Source organism: Podarcis raffonei, chromosome Z, assembly GCF_027172205.1.
Source record: "Podarcis raffonei isolate rPodRaf1 chromosome Z, rPodRaf1.pri, whole genome shotgun sequence".
Lineage (NCBI taxonomy): Eukaryota > Metazoa > Chordata > Lepidosauria > Squamata > Lacertidae > Podarcis > Podarcis raffonei.
The window spans coordinates 871,071-893,570 of NC_070621.1; the positions used below are offsets into that span (position 1 = coordinate 871,071).

Below are 22,500 nucleotides of genomic sequence, written 5' to 3' on the forward strand. Positions count from 1 at the left end.
TTGTTGGGGGGGACAGATCCGGAGGTTAATGAGGATTTATATTTTCGATTTATCTACTACTACTACTACTACTACTACTACTACTACTACTGTTTTGTTGTTGGGGGGAGAGATCCGGAGGTTAATCATGATTTATATTTCGATCTATCTACTACTACTAGTAGTAGTGTTTTGTTGTTGGGGGGAGAGATCTGGAGGTTAATCATGATTTATATTCTCGATTTATCTACTACTACTAGTAGTAGTGTTTTGTTGCTGGGGGGGAAGGATCCGGAGATTAATAATGATTTATATTTTCAATTTATCTACTACTACTACTAGTAGTAGTGTTTTGTTGTTGTTGGGGGGAGAGATCCGGAGGTTAATCAGGATTTATATTTTCGATTTATCATCTACTACTACTACTACTACTAGTAGTAGTAGTAGTTTTGTTGTTGGGGGGAGAGATCCGGAGGTTAATCATGATTTATGTTTTCGATTTATCTACTACTACTACTAGTAGTAGTAGTTTTGGTAGTACTACTACTAGTAGTAGTAGTTTAGTAGTAGTTTAGTACTAGTAGTAGTAGTAGTAGTAGTAGTTTTGGTGTTGTTGGGGGGAGCGATCCGGAGGTTAATCATGATTTATATTTTCGATTTATCTACTACTACTACTACTACTACTGCTATTACTACTGTTTTGTTGTTGTTGCTGGGGGGAGCGATCCGGAGGTTAATCAGGATTTATATTTTCGATTTATCATCTACTACTACTACTACTACTACTACTACTGCTACTACTACTGCTACTACTACTACTACTACTACTGTTTTGTTGCTGGGGGGGAGCAATCCGGAGGTTAATCAGGATTTATATTTTCGATTTATCATCTACTACTACTACTACTACTACTACTACTACTGTTGTGTTGTTGTTGTTGTTGTTGTTAATAATAATAATAATAATAATAATCTTAGTAATAGTAATAGTACTAATATTATTATAACTACTACTACTAGTAATAATAATATATTCTTAGTAATAGTACTAGTTGTTTTGTTATTACTACTACTACTATTACTGCTGCTACTAGTATTGTTTTCTTGTTTTGTTGTTGCTGTTGTTAATAATAATATATTCTTAGTAATAGTAATAGTACTAATATTAATTATTATTATAACTAGTAGTAATAGTAGTAGTAGCAGCAGCAATAATATATTCTTAGTAATAGTACTAGTACTAGTTGTTGTTGTTGTTGTTACTACTACTACTACTATTACTACTGCTGCTAATGTTGTTGTTGTTGTTGTTGATAATAATATATATTCTTGGTAATAGTAATAGAAATGATTTACATTTTCGATTTATCTACTACTACTACTACTGTTGTGTTGTTGTTTTGTTGTTGTTGTTGTTAATAATAATAATAATAATAATAATAATATTCTTAGTAATAGTAATAGTACTAATATTATTATTATTACAACTACTACTACTAGTAATAATAATATATTCTTAGTAATAGTACTAGTTGTTTTGTTATTACTACTACTACTATTACTGCTGCTACTAGTATTGTTTTCCTTGTTGTTTTGTTGTTGCTGTTGTTAATAATAATATATTCTTAGTAATAGTACTAGTTGTTTTGATATTACTACTACTACTACTATTACTGCTGCTACTATTGTTTTCTTGTTTTGTTGTTGCTGTTGTTAATAATAATATATTCTTAGTAATAGTACTAATATTAATAATTATTATAACTAGTAGTAATAGTAGTAGTAACAGCAGCAACAGCAGTAATAATATATTCTTAGTAATAGTAATAGTACTAATATTAATTATTATTATAACTAGTAGTAATAGTAGTAGTAGTAGCAGCAGCAGCAATAATATATTCTTAGTAATAGTACTAGTAATAGTTGTTTTGTTGTTGTTACTACTACTACTACTACTATTACTATTGCTGCTAATGTTGTTGTTGTTGATAATAATATATATTCTTGGTAATAGTAATAGTAATAGAAATGATTTACATTTTCGATTTATCTACTACTACTACTACTGTTTTGTTGTTGGGGGGACAGATCCGGAGGTTAATCATGATTTATATTTTCGATTTATCTACTACTACTACTACTACTAGTAGTAGTAGTTTTGTTGCTGGGGGGGAGAGATCCGGAGATTAATAATGATTTATATTTTCGATTTATCTACTACTAGTAGTAGTAGTGTTTTGTTGTTGTTGGGGGGAGAGATCCGGAGGTTGATAATGATTTATATTTCCGATTTATCTACTACTACTAGTAGTAGTGTTTTGTTGTTGTTGGGGGGAGAGATCCGGAGGTTGATAATGATTTATATTTCCGATTTATCTACTACTACTAGTAGTAGTGTTCTGTTGTTGTTGGGGGGAGAGATCCGGAGGTTAATCATGATTTATATTTTCGATTTATCATCTACTACTACTACTACTACTGTTTTGTTGTTGGGGGGGAGAGATCCGGAGATTAATAATGAATTATATTGCCGATTTATCTACTACTACTACTACTACTACTACTCCTGTTGTTGTTGTTGTTGTTGTTAATAATAATATATTCTTAGTAATAGTAATAGTACTAATATTAATTATTATTATAACTAGTAGTAATAGTAGTAGTAGTAATATATTCTTAGTAATAGTACTAGTAATAGTTGTTTTGTTATTGTTATTATTATTATTATTACTGCTGCTGCTGCTAGTATTGTTGCTGTTGCTGCTGTTGTTAATAATAATATATTCTTAGTAATAGTAGTAGTACTAATATTAATTATTATTATAACTAGTAGAAATAGTAGCAGTAATAATAATAATAATTAATAATATAGTCTTAGTAATAGTACTAGTTGTTTTGTTGTTATTGTTATCGTTATTGTTATTATTATTATTACTACTGCTGCTGCTGCTAGTGTTGTTGTTGTTGTTGATGATGATAATATATATTCTTGGTAATAGTAATAGTACTAATATTAATTATTATTATAACTACTAGTAATAGTAGTAGTAATTATAATATATTCTTAGTAATAGTAATAGCACTAGTTTTTTGTCTTGTTGTTTTGTTGTTGTTGTTATTACTATTATTACTCTTACTCTTACTCTTATTACTCTTGCTATTATTATTAATAACAACAACAATAATAGTAATAATATATTCTTACCCGGCAGGTCTGGGCTTCCTACCGCAGCGCTTGAATGCCGCCGTTGTTAGTATTACTACTACTACTACTACTACTACTACTACTACTACTACTAGTATTGCTGCTACTACTATTGTTATTACTACTACTACTACTACTAGTAATAAATTCTTACCCTGCAGGCCTGGGCTTGCTCCCACAGCGCTTGAATGCTGCCGCTGATATTGTTATTGTTGCTGCTGCTGCTGCTACTACTACTACTACTACTACATTTTTACCCGGCAGGTCTGGGCTTGCTCCCGCAGCGCTTAAATGCTGCTGCCATTATTATTATTATTATTATTATTATTATTATTATTATTATTATTAATATTCCCTGTAGTAGTAATAGTAATAATAGTAATAGTAATAGTAATAGTAATAATATTCTTCCCCGTAGTAATAATAATAATAATAATAATAATAATAATAATAATAATATATTCTTACCCGGCAGGCATGGGCTTGCTCCCGTTTGAATGCTGCTGCCATTAGTAGTAGTAGTAGTAGTAGTATAATATAATGGAATAGAATAATATAATATTTTCCCCAATAATAATAATAATAATAATAATAATAATAATAATAATATATTCTTACCCGGCAGGCCTGGGCTTGCTCCCGCAGCGCTTGAATGCCGCTGTTAGTATTACTACTACTACTACTACTAGTAGTAGTAGTAGTATTAGTATTGCTGCTACTACTATTGTTATTACTCGTAGTAGTAGTAGTAGTAGTAGTAGTAATAATAATAATAATAATAATAATAATATATTCTTACCCGGCAGGCATGGGCTTGCTCCCGTTTGAATGCTGCTGCCATTAGTAGTAGTAGTAGTAGTAGTAGTAGTAGTAGTAGTAGTATATAATGGAATAGAATAATATAATATTTTCCCATAATAATAATAATAATAATAATAATAATAATAATAATAATAATATATTCTTACCCGGCAGGCCGCGCTTGAATGCCGCCGTTAGTATTACTACTACTACTACTACTACTACTACTACTACTACTAGTATTAGTATTGCTGCTACTACTATTGTTATTACTCGTAGTAGTAGTAGTAGTAATAATAATAATAATAATAATAATAATAATATATTCTTACCCGGCAGGCCTGGGCTTGCTCCCGCAGCGCTTAAATGCTGCTGCTATTATTATTATTAGTAGTAGTAGTAGTAGCAGTAATATTCTTCCCCGTAGTAGTAATAGTAATAATAGTAACAACAACAACAACAACAACAACAACAACAACAATATATTATATTCTTACCCGGCAGGCCTGGGCTTGCTCCCGCAGCGCTTGAATGCTGCTGCCGTAGGCGCTCAGATCCGACATCAGCGCTTCATGCTTTTTGAGGAGCGCCTGAAAGACAGGAAGGAAAAATGATAGAGAAGGAAGAAAGGAAGGAAGGAAGGAAGGAAGGAAGGAGAGAGAAAGAGAGGGGGGAGAGAGAGAAGGAAGGGAGGAGAGAAAAAGAGAGAGGGAGAGAGAGAGAGAAGGAAGGAAGGAAGGAAGGAAGGAAGGAAGGAAGGAAGGAAGGAGAGAGAGGGAGAGAGAGAGAGAAGGAAGGAAGGAAGGAAGGAGAGAGAAAGAGAGAGGGAGAGAGAGAGAGAAGGAAGGAAGGAGAGAGAGAGAGAGGGAAGGAAGGAAGGAAGGAAGGAAGGAAGGAAGGAAGGAAAGAGAGAGGGAGGGAAGGAAGGAAGGAAGGAAGGAAGGAAGGAAGGAAGGGAGAGAGAAAGAGAGAGAGAGAGAAGGAAGGAAGGAAGGAGAGAGAGAGAGGTAGGGAAAGAAGGAAGGAAGGTAGGAGAGAGGGAGAGAGAGAGAGAAGGAAGGAAGGAAGGAAGGAAGGAGAGGGAGGGAGGGAGGAAGGAAGGAAGGAAGGAGAGAGAAAGAGAGAGGGAGAGAGAGAGAAGGAAGGAAGGAAGAAAGGAAGGGGAGAGAGGGAGAGAGAGAGGGAGGGAAGGAAGGAAGGAAGGAAGGAAGGAAGGAAGGAAGGAAGGAAGGAGAGAGAGAGAGAGGGAAGGAAGGAAGGAAGGAAGGAAGGAAGGAAGGAAGGAAGGAAAGAGAGAGGAGGGAGGGAGGGAAGGAAGGAAGGAAGGAAGGAAGGAAGGAAGGGGAGAGAGGGAGAGAGAGAGAGAAGGAAGGAAGGAAGGAAGGAAGGGAAGGAAGGAAGGAAGGAAGGAGAGAGGTCGTTAATGGCTTAATTGGATTGGTTTCCTATTAATTAAGGAATGGGAAAAGAGTTTTTGAATTCGGCTTTTTGCCGCCAAACGAGCGACCTCTCTCTCCTTCCTTCCTTCCTTCTCTCTCTTTCTCTCTCCTTCCTTCCTTCCTTCCTTCCCTCTCTTCTCTTCTCTCTCGCTCTTTCGCTCTCCTTCCTTCCTTCTCTCTCTCTCTGCCCTTCTCTCTCTCCATCTCTTTCTCCTTCTTTCCTTCCTTCCTTCTTTCTCTCTCTCTCTCTGCCCTTCTCCTTCTCTCTCCCTCCTTCCTCCCCCTCTCTCCCCTTCCTTCTCTCTCCTTCCTTCCTTCCTTCCTTCCTTCCTTCCTTCCTTTTCTCTCTATCTCTCCTCTTCTCTCTACCTCTCTCTATCTCTCCTTCCTTCCTTCCTTCCTTCCTTCCTTCCTTCCTTCCTTCCTTCCTTCCTTCCTTCCTTCTCTCTCTCTCTCTCTCTCTCTCCTTCCTTCCTTCCTTCCTTCCTTCTCTCTCTCTATCCCTCTCTCTTTTTCTCTCCTCCCTTCCTTCTCTCTCTCCCCCCCTCTCTTTCTCTCTCCTTCCTTCCTTCCTTCCTTCCTTTCTTCCTTCTCTATCATTTTTCCTTCCTGTCTTTCAGGCGCTCCTCAAAAAGCACGAAGCGCTCTCTCTCTCCTTCCCTCTCTCTCTCTCTCTCTCTCTCCCCTTCCTTCCTTCCTTCCTTTTCTCTCTCTCTCCCTCTCTCCCCTTCCTTCCTTCCTTCCTTCCTTCCTTCTCTCTCTCCCTCCCTCTCTCCCCTTCCTTCCTTCCTTCCTTCCCTCCCTCTCTCTCTCCTTCCTTCCTTCCTTCCTTCCTTCCTTCCTTCCTTCCTTCTCCTTCCTTCCTTCCTTCCTTCCTTCCTTCCCTCCCTTCCTCCCTCTCCCTCTCCTTCCTTCCTTCCTTCCTTCTCTCTCTCTCTCTCCCTCTCTCCCCTTCCTTCCTTCCTTCCTTCCTTCCTTCTCTCTCTCTCTCCCTCTCTCCCTCTCTCCTTCCTTCCTTCCTTCCTTCCCTCCCTCTCTCTCCTTCCTTCCTTCCTTCTCTCTCTCTCTCCCTCTCTCCTTCCTTCCTTCCTTCCTTCCTTCCCTCCCTCCCTCTCCTTCCTTCCTTCCTTCTCTCTCTCTCTCCCTCTCTCCCCTTCCTTCCTTCCTTCCTTCCTTCCTTCCTTCCTTCCCTCCCTTCCTCCCTCTCCCTCTCCTTCCTTCCTTCCTTCCTTCTCTCTCTCTCTCTCCCTCTCTCCCCCTTCCTTCCTTCCTTCCTTCCTTCCTTCCTTCCTTCTCTCCCTCTCTCCCTCTCTCCTTCCTTCCTTCCTTCCTTCCCTCCCTCTCTCTCTCCTTCCTTCCTTCCTTCTCTCTCTCTCTCCCTCCTCTCCTTCCTTCCTTCCTTCCTTCCTTCCCTCCCTCCCTCTCCTTCCTTCCTTCCTTCTCTCTCTCTCTCCCTCTCTCCCCTTCCTTCCTTCCCTCCCTCCCTCTCCCTCTCCTTCCTTCCTTCCTTCTCTCTCTCTTTCCCTCTCTCCCCTTCCTTCCTTTCCTCCCTCTCTCTCTCTCCTTCCTTCCTTCCTTCCTTCCTTCCTTCCTTCCTTCCTTCTCTCTCTCTCTCCCTCTCTCCCCTTCCTTCCTTCCTTCCTTCCTTCCTTCCCTCCCTCTCTCTCTCTCTCCTTCCTTCCTTCCTTCCTTCCTTCTCTCTCTCTCTCCTTCCTTCCTTCCTTCCTTCTCTCTCTCCTTCCTTCCTTCCTTCCTTCCTTCCCTCCCTCCCTCCTTCATTCCTTCCTCCTTCCCTCCCTCCTTCCTTCCTTCCTTCCTTCCTTCCTTCCTTCCTTCCTTCCCTCCCTCCCTCTCTCTCTCCTTCCTTCCTTCCTTCCTTCCTTCTCTCTCTCTTTCTCTCTCTCTCTCTCACCTCGGCCGAATCCTCGTCTTTCCCGTAATCGGTGCTGCTAACGATGGGCTCCTTTTCCCTCATCCAGGATTCGGCCTCGTTAGCGTCGGCGAAGTATTGCTGGGCCTGCAGGGAATCTTCTAGATCCTGGCGCCGCTGGGACGCTTTCCCTTTAAGAGATTCCCACTTCTGGTGCAAGTCGGAGAGTTTGGCTCGGACGTCGTCGGAGGCGAAGTGGCCTGGGGACAGGAAGGGGCGGGACAGGAAGGGGAGGAGACAGGAAGTGGTGATAAAAGGCGAATAATATGAAGAACAAAGCGAAGGGGAAGGGAAGTGAAGGGGAAGGGAAAGGGGCGGGGACAGGAAATGAAGAGGACAGGAAGGGGCGGGACAGGAAGAGGAGGAGACAGGAAGTAGTGATAAAAGACAAATAGTATTAAGAACAAAATCAAATAATAACCAGTAAGGACAAAATCAAATAATAAGTAATAACCAATAATAACAAAATCAAATAATCAATAAGAAAATCAAATAATAAATAATAAGAAAATCAAATAATCAATAACAAAATCAAATAATCAATAATAACAAAATGAAATAATAATAAATCATAAATAATCATAAATAATAACAAAATGAAATAATAAATAATAAGAACACAATGAAATAATAAATGACAATAAATAATAACACAATGAAATAATAAATAATAATCAATAATAACATCAAATAAGAAATAATAGTATCAATCATCATCAACAAATAATAAAAAACAAATAAAGACTAGAAATACTAATAATTGATGAAAATAAATTAATAATAATAATTAATAACACAACTTACCTGGGGACAGGAAGGGGCGGGGACAGGAAGGGGCGGGGAAGGGAAAGGGACAGGAAGGGAAGGGGAAGGGGCAGACACAGGAAATGAAGAGGACAGGAAGTGAAAGGGACAGGAAGGGGCGGGACAGGAAGGGGAGGAGACAGGAAGTAGTGATAAAAGGCAAATAATATTAAGAACAAAGTGAAGGGGAAGGGAAGGGGCGGGGACAGGAAATGAAGAGGGCAGGAAGTGAAAGGGACAGGAAGAGGCGGGACAGGAAGGGGAGGAGACAGGAAGTAGTGATGAAAGGCGAATAATATGAAGAACAAAGTGAAGGGGAAGGGAAGTGAAGGGGAAGGGAAAGGGACAGGAAGGGAAGGGGACAGGAAATGAAGAGGACAGGAAGTGAAAGGGACAGGAAGGGGAGGAGACAGGAAGTAGTGATAAAAGACGAATAATATTAAGAACAAAGTGAAGGGGAAGGGAAGTGAAGGGGAAGGGAAAGGGACAGGAAATGAAGAGGACAGGAAGTGAAAGGGACAGGAAGGGGCGGGACAGGAAGGGGAGGAGACAGGAAGTGGTGATAAAAGGCGAATAATATGAAGAACAAAGTGAAGGGGAAGGGAAAGGGAGAGGAAGGGGTGGGACAGGAAGGGGAGGAGACAGGAAGTAGTGATAAAAGACGAATAATATTAAGAACAAAGTGAGGGGGAAGGGAAGGGAAGGGGAAGGGAAGGGGAAGGGGCGGGGACAGGAAAAGAAGAGGACAGGAAGTGAAAGGGACAGGAAGAGGCGGGACAGGAAGGGGAGGAGACAGGAAGTAGTGATAAAAGACGAATAATATTAAGAACAAAGTGAGGGGGAAGGGAAGGGAAGGGGAAGGGAAGGGGAAGGGGCGGGGACAGGAAAAGAAGAGGACAGGAAGTGAAAGGGACAGGAAGAGGCGGGACAGGAAGGGGAGGAGACAGGAAGTAGTGATAAAAGACGAATAATATGAAGAACAAAGTGAAGGGGAAGGGAGAGGGACAGGAAAGGAAGGGGAAGGGGCGGGGACAGGAAATGAAGAGGACAGGAAGTGAAAGGGACAGGAAGGGGCGGGACAGGAAGGGGAGGAGACAGGAAGTAGTGATAAAAGACGAATAATATGAAGAACAAAGTGAAGGGGAAGTGAAGGGGAAGGGAAAGGGACAGGAAGGGAAGGGGAAGGGGCGGGGACAGGAAATGAAGAGGAGAGGAAGTGAAAGGGACAGGAAGGGGAGGAGACAGGAAGTAGTGATAAAAGACGAATAACATGAAGAACAAAGTCAAATAATAACCAGTAGGAAGAAAATCAAATAATCAATAATATCCAATAATAACAAAATCAAATAATCAATAACAAAATCAAATAATCAATAATAACCAATAATAAGAAAATCAAATAATCAATAACAAAATCAAATCAAATCATAAATAATAACAAAATGAAATAATCAATAACAAATTCAAATAATCAATAACAAAATCAAATCATAAATAATAAATAATCATAAATAATAACAAAATGAAATAATAAATAATAATAATAAGAACACAATGAAATAATAAATGATAATAAGAACACAATGAAATAATAATAATCAATAATAAAATCAAATAAATTAATAATAATAATTAATAACACAAGTTACCTGGGGACAGGAAGGGGCGGGGGACAGGAAGGGGTGGGGACAGGAAGTGAAGGGGAAGGGAAAGGGACAGGAAGGGAAGGGGGAAAGGAAGGGGACAGGAAGGGGTGGGGACAGGAAGTGAAGGAGACATGAAGGAGCGGTGACAGGAAGGGGACAGGAAGGGGCGGGGAGAGGAAGGGAAGGGGAAGGGAAGGGGAGGAGACAGGAAGGGGAGGGGACAGGAAGGGAAGGGGAAGGGAAAGGGACAGGAAGTGAAGGAGACAGGAAGAGGCAGGGACAGGAAGTGACGGGGACGGGAAGGGGACAGGGACAGGAAATGGAGGTGACAGGAAGGGGCGGGGACAGGAAGCGAAGGGGAAGGGAAGAGGAAGGGGACAGGAAGCGGCGGGGACAGGCAGTGAAATGGACAGAAAGTAAAGGGGAAGGGAAGGGGACAGGAAGGGGCAGGGCAGGAAGGGGCGGGACAGGAAGGGGAAAGGGGAAAGCGGCGCGTGGGGCGCGTATGGTGCGGCGGGGAATAGAGAGGAAAGGAGAGGGGTTGAGATGGGGATTTGAACCCAGAACCGGGCATAGCAGTGACCCATAAGTGGATAGTGTTGCCTAGTGCTGACCCCTAACCAACCCTAGAATTGACCCCTAACCCAATCGTAGAAGTGACCCCTAACCCAACACTAGCAGTGACCCATAACCCTAACCCAAGCCTAGCAGTGACCCCTAACCATGACCCAAACCTAGCAGTGACCCCTAAGCAGATAGCGAAGCCTAGCACTGACCCCTAACCCAACCTTAGCATTGAGCCCTAACTCCAGCCTAGCACTGACCCCTAACCATGACCCAAGCCTACCACTGACCCCTAACCCTGACCCAAGCCTAGCACTGCCCCCTAACCCTAACCCAACCCTAGCGCTGACCCCTAACCCCAACCCTAACCAAACCCTAGCATTGACCCCTAACCCTATTCCTAACCCTAACCAAACCCTAGCACTGACCCCCTAACCATGACCCAACCCTAGCACTGACCCCTAACCATGGCCCAAGCCTAGTATTCACCCCTAACCCTGACCCAAGCCTAGCACTGACCCCTAACCATGACCCAACCCTAGCGCTGACCCCTAACCCCTAACCCCAACCCTAACCAAACCCTAGCATTGACCCCTAACCCTATTCCTAACCCAATTCCTAACCCTAATCAAACCCTAGCACTGACCCCTAACCATGACCCAACCCTAGCATTGACCCCTAACCCTGACCCAACCCTAGCACTGCCCCCTAACCCTAACCCCAACCCTAGCCCTGACCCCTAACCCAAGCCTAGCACTGCCCCCTAACCCTAACCCAACCCTAGTGCTGACCCCTAACCCCAACGCTAACCAAACCCTAGCATTGACCCCTAACCATGACCCAACCCTAGCATTGACCCCTAACCATGACCCAACCCTAGCACTGCCCCCTAACCCTAACCCAACCCTAGCGCTGACCCCTAACTCCAACCCTAACCCTAACCAAACCCTAGCACTGACCCCTAACCATGACCCAACCCTAGCATTGACCCCTAACCATGACCCAACCCTAGCACTGCCCCCTAACCCCAACCCTAGCCCTGACCCCTAACCCCAGCCTAGCACTGCCCCCTAACCCTAACCCAACCCTAGCGCTGACCCCTAACCCAACCCTAACCCTCGGCAAAAGGGGTCCCCCATTCGGACCCACCTTCTTCCACCATGGTGTTCCCCTTCTGAGTGACGGCCTTGATTCGGGGTTCGTGTCCGGCAATTTCGGCCTGTAAGGCCTGGTGCTTCTTCAAGAGGTTCTGGACCCCAATGAGGTCCTTGCCTGGAAGGGATAATAATAATAATAATAATAGTAATAATAATAATAATAATAATAATAATAATAGTAATAATAATAATAATAATAATAATAAATAATGATAATAAAAAACGGTGTGGAATAGATCATAAATATTAATAACTAATTACCAATTAATAACTGTAATAGTAATAATAGTACTACTAATACTAATACTAATAAGTAATATTAAAGTTATTCATTATTTATTAATATTTATGATCTATTCCATAAATATTAGATCTATAAACAATAGATCTATTATGATCAATTGTTTATTATCATTATTTATTATTATTATTATTATTATTATCATTATATTGTTTATTTCTATTTTATATTACGTTATTATTTCCACACTGATGATGATGATGATGATAATTATTATTATTATGCGGACATCGTCACCCACTAATCATCATCATCAGTGTGGAAATAATAATGTAATATAAAATATAAATAAATAATATAATACAAAAATGTAAAAATATAAAATATAAATTAATAAAATATAAAATAAATATAAAATATAAATATATGATATAATATAATATAATATAATAATATAAAAGATAAAATTAAAATATAAAAGATTAAAAAAAGATAAAAGAAAATAATAATATAATAATATAATATAAAAGATATAATAATATAATAACATAATACAATATAAAATCTAAAGTAATAATATAAAATAACATTAAAATATAAAATAATACAATATAACAACATAGTCTAAAATCTAAACAATATAAAATATAAAATTAAAATATAAAATAATACAATATAACAACATAACCTAAAATCTAAAATAATAATATAAAATATAATATTAAAATCTAAAATAATACAATATAACAACATAATCTAAAATCTAAAATCTAAAGTAACAATATAAAATATAAAATAAAAATCTAAAATAATACAATATAACAAGATAATCTAAAATCTAAAATCTAAAGTAACAATATAAAATATAAAATTAAAATCTAAAATAATACAATATAACAACATAATCTAAAATCTAACATAATAATATAAAATATAAAATTAAAATAATACAATATAATATAATATAACATAATATAATAATATAATAATATAATATAATATAAAATCTAAAGTAATCATATAAAATATAAAATCAAAATTAAAAAATCAAACAAATCCAATTAACAGCAATTAAAGACGACCGATTAATTACCTCGGCGGCGATTCATGAATGAATATTATTATTATCATTATTATCATTATTATTATTATCATTATCATTATTATCATTATTATTAATTGATTATTAATGATTAACAAATTAACCGACCTCGGTTGGTAGAGGCGGCGATGGGCTCCTTCTCCCGGATCCAGGTCTCCTCGTCTTCTACGTCCCGGAAGAGCTGCTGGAGGCGGAGCGAGTCGGCCAGCTTCTGCTTCCGGGCCGCCATGGGGTCGCGCAGGGCCTCGTAACGGGCCCCCAAGGCCTCCTGCTTCTTCCGGATGTTTCCGGCGTCAAAATGGCCGGCCTCCTGGAACTGGCGGGCCTGGATGGCGATGCCGTCAATCCGGTCCTGGGAAGGGAGCGTCGCGCGTGAGGGGCGGCTGAGGACGGTGACCCACGGAGAAGACCCATAACCCCGAGGGGGGGAGAAAAGGGGCGATGGGGTAGGGAAACCCGTGGGGGGCGCCCTGAGAGCCCCTGACCCCTAAGGAGGGGGCGCCCCAAGCCCCTGACCCATAAGGAGGGGAGGGGGGCACCACGAGAGCCCCGACCCCTAAGGAGGAGAGGGGGCGCCCTGAGAGCCCCTGACCCCTGAGGGGCCCCGAGAACCCCTGACCCCTAAGGAGGGGAGAGGGCGCTCTGAGAGCCCCTGACCCCTAAGGAGGGGGCGCCCCAAGCCCCTGACCCCTAAGGAGGAGAGGGGGTGCCGAGAGCCCCTGACCCCTGAGGGGCCCCGAGAACCCCTGACCCCTAAGGAGAGAAGGGGGCGCCCCAAGCCCCCTAAGGAGGAGAGGGGGCGCCCTGAGAGCCCCTGACCCCTAAGGAGGGGGCGCCCCAAGCCCCTGACTCCTAAGGAGGGGGTGCCTCGAGCCCCTGACCCCTAAGGAGGGGAGGGGGCAGCCTGAGAGCCCCTGACCCCTAAGGAGGGAAGGGGGCCCCTGAGAGATCCTGACCCCTAAGGAGGAGAGGGGGTGCCCTGAGAGCCCCTGACCCCTAAGGAGGAGAAGGGGCACCCTGAGAGCCCCTGACCCATAAGGGTCGCGCAGGGCCTCGTAACGGGCCCCCAAGGCCTCCTGCTTCTTCCGGATGTTTCCGGCGTCAAAATGGCCGGCCTCCTGGAACTGGCGGGCCTGGATGGCGATGCCGTCGATCCGGTCCTGGGAAGGGAAAGTCGCGCGTGAGGGGCGGCTGAGGACGGTGACCCACGGAGAAGACCCATAACCCCGAGGGGGGGAGAAAAGGGGCGATGGGGTAGGGAAAACCTGTGGGGGGCGCCCCCTCTCCTCCTTAGGGGTCAGGGGCTCTCAGACGTTAGGGGTCTGAGAGCCCCTGACCCCTAAGGAGGGGGCACCCTGAGCCCCTGACCCCTAAGGAGGGAAGGGGGCCCCCTGAGAGCCCCTGACCCATAAGGAGGGGAGGGGGCGCCCCAATAGTTCCTGACCCATAAGGAGAGGGGGCACCCTGAGAGCCCCTGACCCCTAAGGAGGAGAGGGGGGCCCCCGAGAACCCCCGACCCCTGAGGGGAGGGGGGAGCTGAGAGGCCCTGACCCCTAAGGAGGGGAGGGGGCCCCCGAGAGATCCTGACCCCTAAGGAAGGAAGGGGGCCCCCGAGAGATCCTGACCCCTAAGGAGGGGAGGGGCGCCCCCACAGGGTTTCCGCGAGAGCCCCTGACCCCTAAGGAGGGGAGGGGGCACCCCGAGAGCCCGACCCCTAAGGAGGGGAGGGGGGCACCACGAGATGCTGACCCCTAAGGAGGAAAGGGGGCGCCCTGAGAGCCCCTGACCCCTAACGAGGGGAGGGGGTGCCCTGAGAGCCCCTGACCCATGAGGGGAGGGGGGCACCACGAGAGCCCTGAACCCTAAGGAGGGGGCGCCCGAGCCCCTGACCCCAAAGGAGGAGAGGGGGCGCCCTGAGAGCCCCTGACCCATAAGGGTCGTGCAGGGCCTCGTAACGGGTCCCCAAGGCCTCCTGCTTCTTCCGGATGTTTCCGGCGTCAAAATGGCCGGCCTCCTGGAACTGGCGGGCCTGGATGGCGATGCCGTCGATCCGGTCCTGGGAAGGGAGAGTCGCGCGTGAGGGGCGGCTGAGGACGGTGACCCACGGAGAAGACCCATAACCCCGAGGGGGGGAGAAAAGGGGCGATGGGATAGGGAAACCCTGGGGGGGCGCCCTGAGAGCCCCTGACCCCTAAGGAGGAGAGGGGGCGCCCTGAGAGCCCCTGACCCCTAAGGAGGGGAGGGGGCGCCCTGAGAGCCCCTGACCCATAAGGAGGGGAGGGGGGGCACCACGAGAACTCCGACCCCTAAGGAGGGGAGGGGGCACCACAGTAGCCCCTGACCCCTAAGGAGGGGAGGGGGCGCCCTGAGAGCCCCTGACCCATAAGGAGGGGAGGGGGCACCACGAGAGCCCCGACCCCTAAGGAGGGGGCGCCCCGAGCCCCTGACCCCAAAGGAGGAGAAGGGGGCGCCCTGAGAGCCCCTGACCCCTAAGGAGGGGAGGGGGGCACCACGAGAGCCCCGACCCCTAAGGAGGGGGAGCCCCGAGCCCCTGACCCCAAAGGAGGAGAGGGGGCGCCCTGAGAGCCCCTGACCCATAAGGAGAGGGGGCGCCCTGAGAGATCCTGACCCCTAAGGAGGAGAGGGGGTGCCCTGGGAGCCCCTGACCCATAAGGAGGGGGCGCCCCGAGCCCCTGACCCCTAAGGAGGAGGGGGCGCCCTGAGAGCCCCTGATCCCTAAGGAGGGGAGGGGCGCCCCCCACAGGCTTTTCCTGAGAGCCCCTGACCCCTAAGGAGGAGAGGGGGCGCCCTGAGAGCCCCTGACCCCTAAGGAGGAGAGGGGGCACCCTGAGAGCCTCTGACCCCTAAGGAGGGGGCGCCCCAAGCCCCTGACCCCTAAGGAGGAGAGGGGGCGCCCTGAGAGCCCCTGACCCCTAAGGAGAGGGGGCGCCCTGAGAGCCCCTGACCCCTAAGGAGGGAAGCGGGCCCCCCGAGAGATCCTGACCCCTAAGGAGGAGAGGGGGCGCCCTGAGAGCCCCTGACCCCTAAGGAGGGGAGGGGGGCACCACGAGAGCCCCGACCCCTAAGGAGGGGAGGGGGGCACCACGAGAGCCCCGACCCCTAAGGAGGGGAGGGGGGCACCATGAGCCCCGACCCCTGAGGGGGCGCCCCGAGCCCCTGAGCCCTAAGGAGGGGAGGGGGGCACCACGAGAGCCCCGACCCCTAAGGAGGGGAGGGGGGCGCCCCAAGCCCCTGACCCCTAAGGAGGGGAGGGGGGCCCTGAGAACCCCTGACCCCTAAGGAAGAGGGGGGCGCCCTGAGAGCCCCTGACCCATGAGGGGAGGGGGGCACCACGAGAGCCCCGACCCCTAAGGAGGGGGCGCCCCGAGCCCCTGACCCCAAAGGAGGAGAGGGGGCGCCGTGAGAGCCCCTGACCCATAAGGGTCGCGCAGGGCCTCGTAACGGGCCCCCAAGGCCTCCTGTTTCTTCCGGATGTTTCCGGCGTCAAAATGGCCGGCCTCCTGGAACTGGCGGGCCTGGATGGCGATGCCGTCGATCCGGTCCTGGGAAGGGAAAGTCGCGCGTGAGGGGCGGCTGAGGACGGTGACCCACGGCAAAGACCCATAACCCCGAGGGGGGAGAAAAGGGGCGATGGGGTAGGGAAACCCTGTGGGGGGCACCCCCTCTCCTCCTTAGGGGTCAGGGGCTCTCAGACCTTAGGGGTCTGAGAGCCCCTGACCCCTAAGGAGGGGGCACCCTGAGCCCCTGACCCCTAAGGAGGAGAGGGGGCGCCCTGAGAGCCCCTGACCCCTAAGGAGGGGGCGCCCCGAGCCCCTGACCCCTAAGGAGGGGGTGCCCTGAGAGCCCCTGACCCCTAAGGAGGAGAGGGGGCGCCCTGAGAGCCCCTGACCCCTAAGGAGGGGAGGGGGCACCACGAGAGCCCGACCCCTAAGGAGGGGGTGCCCACGAGCCCCTGACCCCAAAGGAGGAGAGGGGGCACCCCGAGCCCCTGACCCCTAAGGAGGAGAGGGAGCACCCTGAGAGCCCCTGACCCATAAGGAGGGGAGGGGGGCATCATGAGAGCCCTGACCCCTAAGGAGGAGAGGGGGCGCCCTGAGAGCCCCTGACCCCTAAGGAGGAGAGGGGCGCCCTGAGAGCCCCTGAACCCTAAGGAGGAGAGGGGGCCCCTGAGAGCCCCTGACCCCTAAGGAGGGAAGGGGGGCCCCGAGAAATCCTGACCCCTAAGGAGGGGAGGGGCGCCCCCCACAGGGTTTCCCTGAGAGCCCCTGACCCCTGAGGAGGGAAGGGGGCCCCCGAGAGATCCTGACCCCTAAGGAGGAGAGGAGGCGCCCCGAGCCCCTGACCCCTAAGGAGGAGAGGGGGCGCCCCAATAGCCCCTGACCCCTAAGGAGGAGAGGGGGCGCACTGAGAGCCCCTGACCCATAAGGAGGGGAGGGGGGCACCACGAGAGCCCCGACCCCTAAGGAGGGGAAGGGGCGCCCTGAGAGCCCCTGACCCCTGAGGAGAGGGGGCGCCCTGAGAGTCCCTGACCCATAAGGAGGGGAGGGAGCACCCCGAGCCCCTGACCCCTAAGGAGGGAAGGGTGCCCCCGAGAGATCCTGACCCCTAAGGAGGGGAGGGGGCACCACGAGAGCCCCAACCCCTAAGGAGGGGGCGCCCCAAGCCCCTGACCCCTAAGGAGGGAAGGGGGCCCCTGAGAGATCCTGACCCCTAGGGAGGGGGCACCCCGAGCCCCTGACCCCTAAGGAGGAGAGGGGGCGCCGAGAGCCCCTGACCCCTGAGGGGCCCCGAGAACCCCTGACCCATAAGGAGAGAAGGGGGCGCCCCAAGCCCCCTAAGGAGGAGAGGGGGCGCCCTGAGAGCTCCTGACCCCTGAGGGGCCCCGAGAACCCCTGACCCCTAAGGAGGGGAGGGGGCGCCCCAAGCCCCTGACCCCTAAGGAGGGGAGGGGGCGCTCTGAGAGCCCCTGACCCCTAAGGAGGGGGCGCCCCGAGCCCCTGACCCCTGAGGGGGCGCCCTGAGAGCCCCTGACCCCTAAGGAGGGGGCGCCCCGAGCCCCTGACCCATAAGGAGGAGAGGGGGCGCCCTGAGAGCCCCTGACCCCTAAGTAGGGGAGGGGGGCCCTTAGAGCCCCTGACCCCTAAGGAGGGGAGGGGGCCCCCGAGAGATCCTGACCCCTAAGGAGGGCAGGGGGCGCCCCAATAGCCCCTGACCCCTAAGAAGGGCGGCCCTTAGAGCCCCTGACCCCTAAGGAGGGGAGGGGGCCCTTAGAGCCCCTGACCCCTATTATTATTATTATTATTATTATTATTATTATTATTATTATTATTTTGCTGGGTCAATTCGATGCGCTCAAAAGCCTTTTGCTGGGTCAACTTTTATTATTTTATTATTATTATTATTATTATTATTATTATTATTATTATTATTATTATTTTGCTGGGTCAATTCGATGCAGTCAAAAGCCTTTTTCTGGGTCACCTCAATGAGTTCAGAAGCCTTTTGCTGGGTCAACTTTATTATTACTATTATTATTATTATTATTATTATTATTAATACTAATATTAAAAAACAGCACCTGGTGGGCGGCCACGTCGGCCTCCAGGAGGGCGTGTTTCTTCTGGAGGTTCTGGACGTTGGTGAGGTCCTTTCCGTAGTCGTCCGAGGCCAGGTGACCTTCGACCTCGTAGAGCCACAACTCAATGTCCTCCACGTTGCGGTTGAATTGTTGCTGCTGGTTGGCTTCGCGCAGCTTGACCCCTGGAGCGGGGAGGGAGGGGACGGTTTAGTAATAATAGTAATAGTAGCAGTAGTAATACAGTAATAATAGTAGTAGTAAATTGGTAACAATAGCAAAAGCAACAAGAGTAATAGTAATAGTAATGATGTTGTTTTGTTGTTGTAGTATAGTAATATAGTAGTAATACAGTAATAGTAGTAAATTAGTAACAATAGCAAAAGCAACAAGAGTAATAGTAATAGTAATGATGTTGTTTTGTTGTTGTTGTATAGTAATATAGTAGTAGTAGTACAGTAATAATAGTAGTAGTAAATTGGTAACAATAGCAAAAGCAACAAGAGTAATAGTAATAGTAATGATGTTGTTTTGTTGTAGTAGTATAGTAAAATAGTAGTAGTAATAAGTAATAGTAGTAAATTAGTAACAATAGCAAAAGCAACAAGAGTAATAGTAATAGTAATGATGTTGTTTTGTTGTAGTAGTATAGTAATATAGTAGTGGTAATACAGTAATAATAGTAGTAAATTAGTAATAATAGAAAAAGCAACAAGAATAATAGTAATGGTGTTGTTTTGTTGTAGTAGTATAGTAATATAGTAGTAGTAGTAATACAGTAATAATAGTAAATTAGTAACAATAGAAAAAGCAACAAGAATAATAGTAATAGTAATGATGATGTTTTGTTGTAGTAGTAGTATAGTAATATAGTAGTAGTAGTAATACAGTAATAATAATAGTAGTAAATTAGTAACAATAGAAAAAGCAACAAGAGTAATAGTAATGATGTTGTTTTGTTGTAGTAGTATAGTAATATAGTAGTAGTAATACAGTAATAATAGTAGTAGTAAATTAGTAACAATAGCAAAAGCAACAAAAGTAATAGTAATAGTAATGATGTTTTGTTGTATAGTAATAGTAGTAATAGTAGTAATAGTAATAAAATAGTGGTGAAGTGGTGGTGGTGGTAGTAGTAATGTGGAGAGGGGAGAGGGAGGGAGGTTTTAGTAGTAGTAGTAGTAGTAGTAGTAAGTAAGTAAGTAATGATAGTAATAGTATTATTAATAAAATAATGGTAATAGTAATAGTATTAATAATAAAATAGTGGTGACAGTGGTAGTGGTGTAGTAGTAGTAGTAGTAGTAGTAGTAATAATAATAGTGATAGTAATAGTAATAGTGACAGTAGTAATAATTAACAATATAGTAATAATAATGATAGTAATAAAATAGTAATACTAGTAATAGCAATAGTAATACTAGTAATAGTAATAAAATAGTAACAATAAAACAAAAACAGTAACCATAGTAATAGTGATGTTGTAGTGTTAATAGTATTAATAGCAATACTACTAGTATTCATATTAGAATGCTAATTAATATTAGGAATACCAATACTACTCATACTAATACTACTAATATGTATACTAATAGCAATAATAGCAATACTACTAGTATTCGTATTATAATGCTAATTAATATTAGGAATACCAATACTACTTATACTAATACTACTAATATGTATACTAATAGTATTAATAGTAATACTACTAGTATTCGTATTATAATGCTAATATTAGGAATACCAATACTACTCATACTAATACTACTAATATGTATACTAATAGTATTGATAGCAATACTACTAGTATTCGTATTATAATGCCAATTAATACTACTCATACTAATACTAATACTAATACTACTAATATGTATACTAATAGTATTGATAGCAATACTACTAGTATTCGCATTATAATGCTAATTAATATTAGGAATACCAATACTACTCATACTCATACTACCAATATGTATACTAATAGTATTAATAGCAATACTACTAGTATCAGTATTATAATTCTAATTAATATTAGGAATACCAATACTACTCATATTCATACTACTAATATGTACACTAATAGTATTAATAGCAATACTACTAGTATCAGTATTATAATGCTAATTAATATTAGGAATACCAATACTACTCACACTAATACTACTCATATGTATACTAATAGTATTAATAGTAATACTACTAGTATTCGTATTATAATGCTAATTAATATTAGGAATACCAATACTACTCACACTAATACTACTAATACGTATACTAATAGTATTAATAGCAATACTACTAGTATTCATATTATAATGCTAATTAATATTAGGAATACCAATACTACTCACACTAATACTACTCATATGTATACTAATAGTATTAATAGCAATACTACTAGTATTCGTATTATAATGCTAATTAATATTAGGAATACCAATACTACTCATATGTATACTAATAGTATTAATAGCAATACTACTAGTATTCGTATTATAATGCTAATTAATACTAGGAATACCAATACTACTCATATGTATGCTAATAGTATTAATAGCAATACTACTAGTATTCGTATTATAATGCTAATTAATATTAGGAATACCAATACTACTCATACTAATACTACTCATACCTATACTGATAGTAGTAATAATAATAATAATAATAATAATAATAATAATAATAATAATTTATTATTTATACCCCGCCCATCTGGCTGAGTTTCCCCAGCCACTTAATAGCAATACTACTAGTATTCGTATTATAATGCTAATTAATATTAGGAATACCAATACTACTCATGCTAATACTACTACTATGTATACTAATAGTATTAATAGCAATGCTACTAGTATTCGTATTATAATGCTAATTAACACTACTCATACTAATACTGCTACTCATACCAATACTACTAACACGTATACTAATAGTATTAATAGCAATACTACTAGTATTCGTATTGGAATGCTAATTAATACTACTCATACTAATACTACTACTCATACTAATACTACTCATATGTACACTAATACTATTAATAGCAATACTACTAGTATTCGTATTAGAATGCTAATTAATACTACTCATACTAATACTACTACTCACACTAATACTACTCATATGTATACTAATATTATTAATAGCAATACTACTAGTATTCGTATTAGAATGCTAATTAATACTACTCATACTAATACTACTACTCATACTAATGCTACTCATATGTATACTAATAGCATTAATAGCAATACTACTAGTATTAGTATTAGAATGCTAATTAATACTACTCATACTAATACTACTACTCATACTAATACTACTCATATGCATACTAATAGTATTAATAGCAATACTACTAGTATCAGTATTATAATGCTAATTAATATTAGGAATACCAATAGTACTCATACTAATACTACTAATATGTATAATAATAATAATAATAATAATAATAATAATAATAATAATAATAATAAATTATTTATACCCCGCCCATCTGGCTGAGTTTCCCCAGCCACTTAATAGCAATACTACTAGTATTCGTATTATAATGCTAATTAATATTAGCATTATAATATTATTATACGTATTATACGTATTAACTAATACGTATACTAATAGTATTAATAGCAATACTACTAGTATTCATATTATAATACTAATTAATACTACTCATACTAATACTACTACTCATACTACTACTACTACTACTACTACTACGTATACTAATAGTATTAATAGCAATACTACTAGTATCAGTATTATAATGCTAATTAATATTAGGAATACCAATACTACTCATATGTATACTAATAGTATTAATAGCAATACTACTAGTATTAGTATTATAATTCTAATAATATTAGGAATACCAATACTACTCATATGTATACTAACAGTATTACTATTAATACTACTAGTATTCGTATTATAATGCTAATTAATACTACTCATACTAATAATACTACTCATACTAATACTACTACGTATACTAACAGTATTACTATTAATACTACTAGTATTCGTATTA

At 43.7% G+C, this 22,500-nt stretch overlaps 1 protein-coding gene across 1 annotated transcript in view; it reads right to left on the reverse strand.

The window, feature by feature from the left end:
* SPTAN1 (spectrin alpha, non-erythrocytic 1) overlaps positions 1–22,500 on the reverse strand; it is a 194,926-nt gene that overhangs the window by 125,204 nt on the left and 47,222 nt on the right. The window contains 5 exon segments of the mRNA XM_053373414.1: positions 4,483–4,575; positions 7,337–7,554; positions 11,518–11,640; positions 12,977–13,220; positions 18,468–18,649. Coding sequence (XP_053229389.1) covers positions 4,483–4,575; positions 7,337–7,554; positions 11,518–11,640; positions 12,977–13,220; positions 18,468–18,649 — 860 coding nt within the window.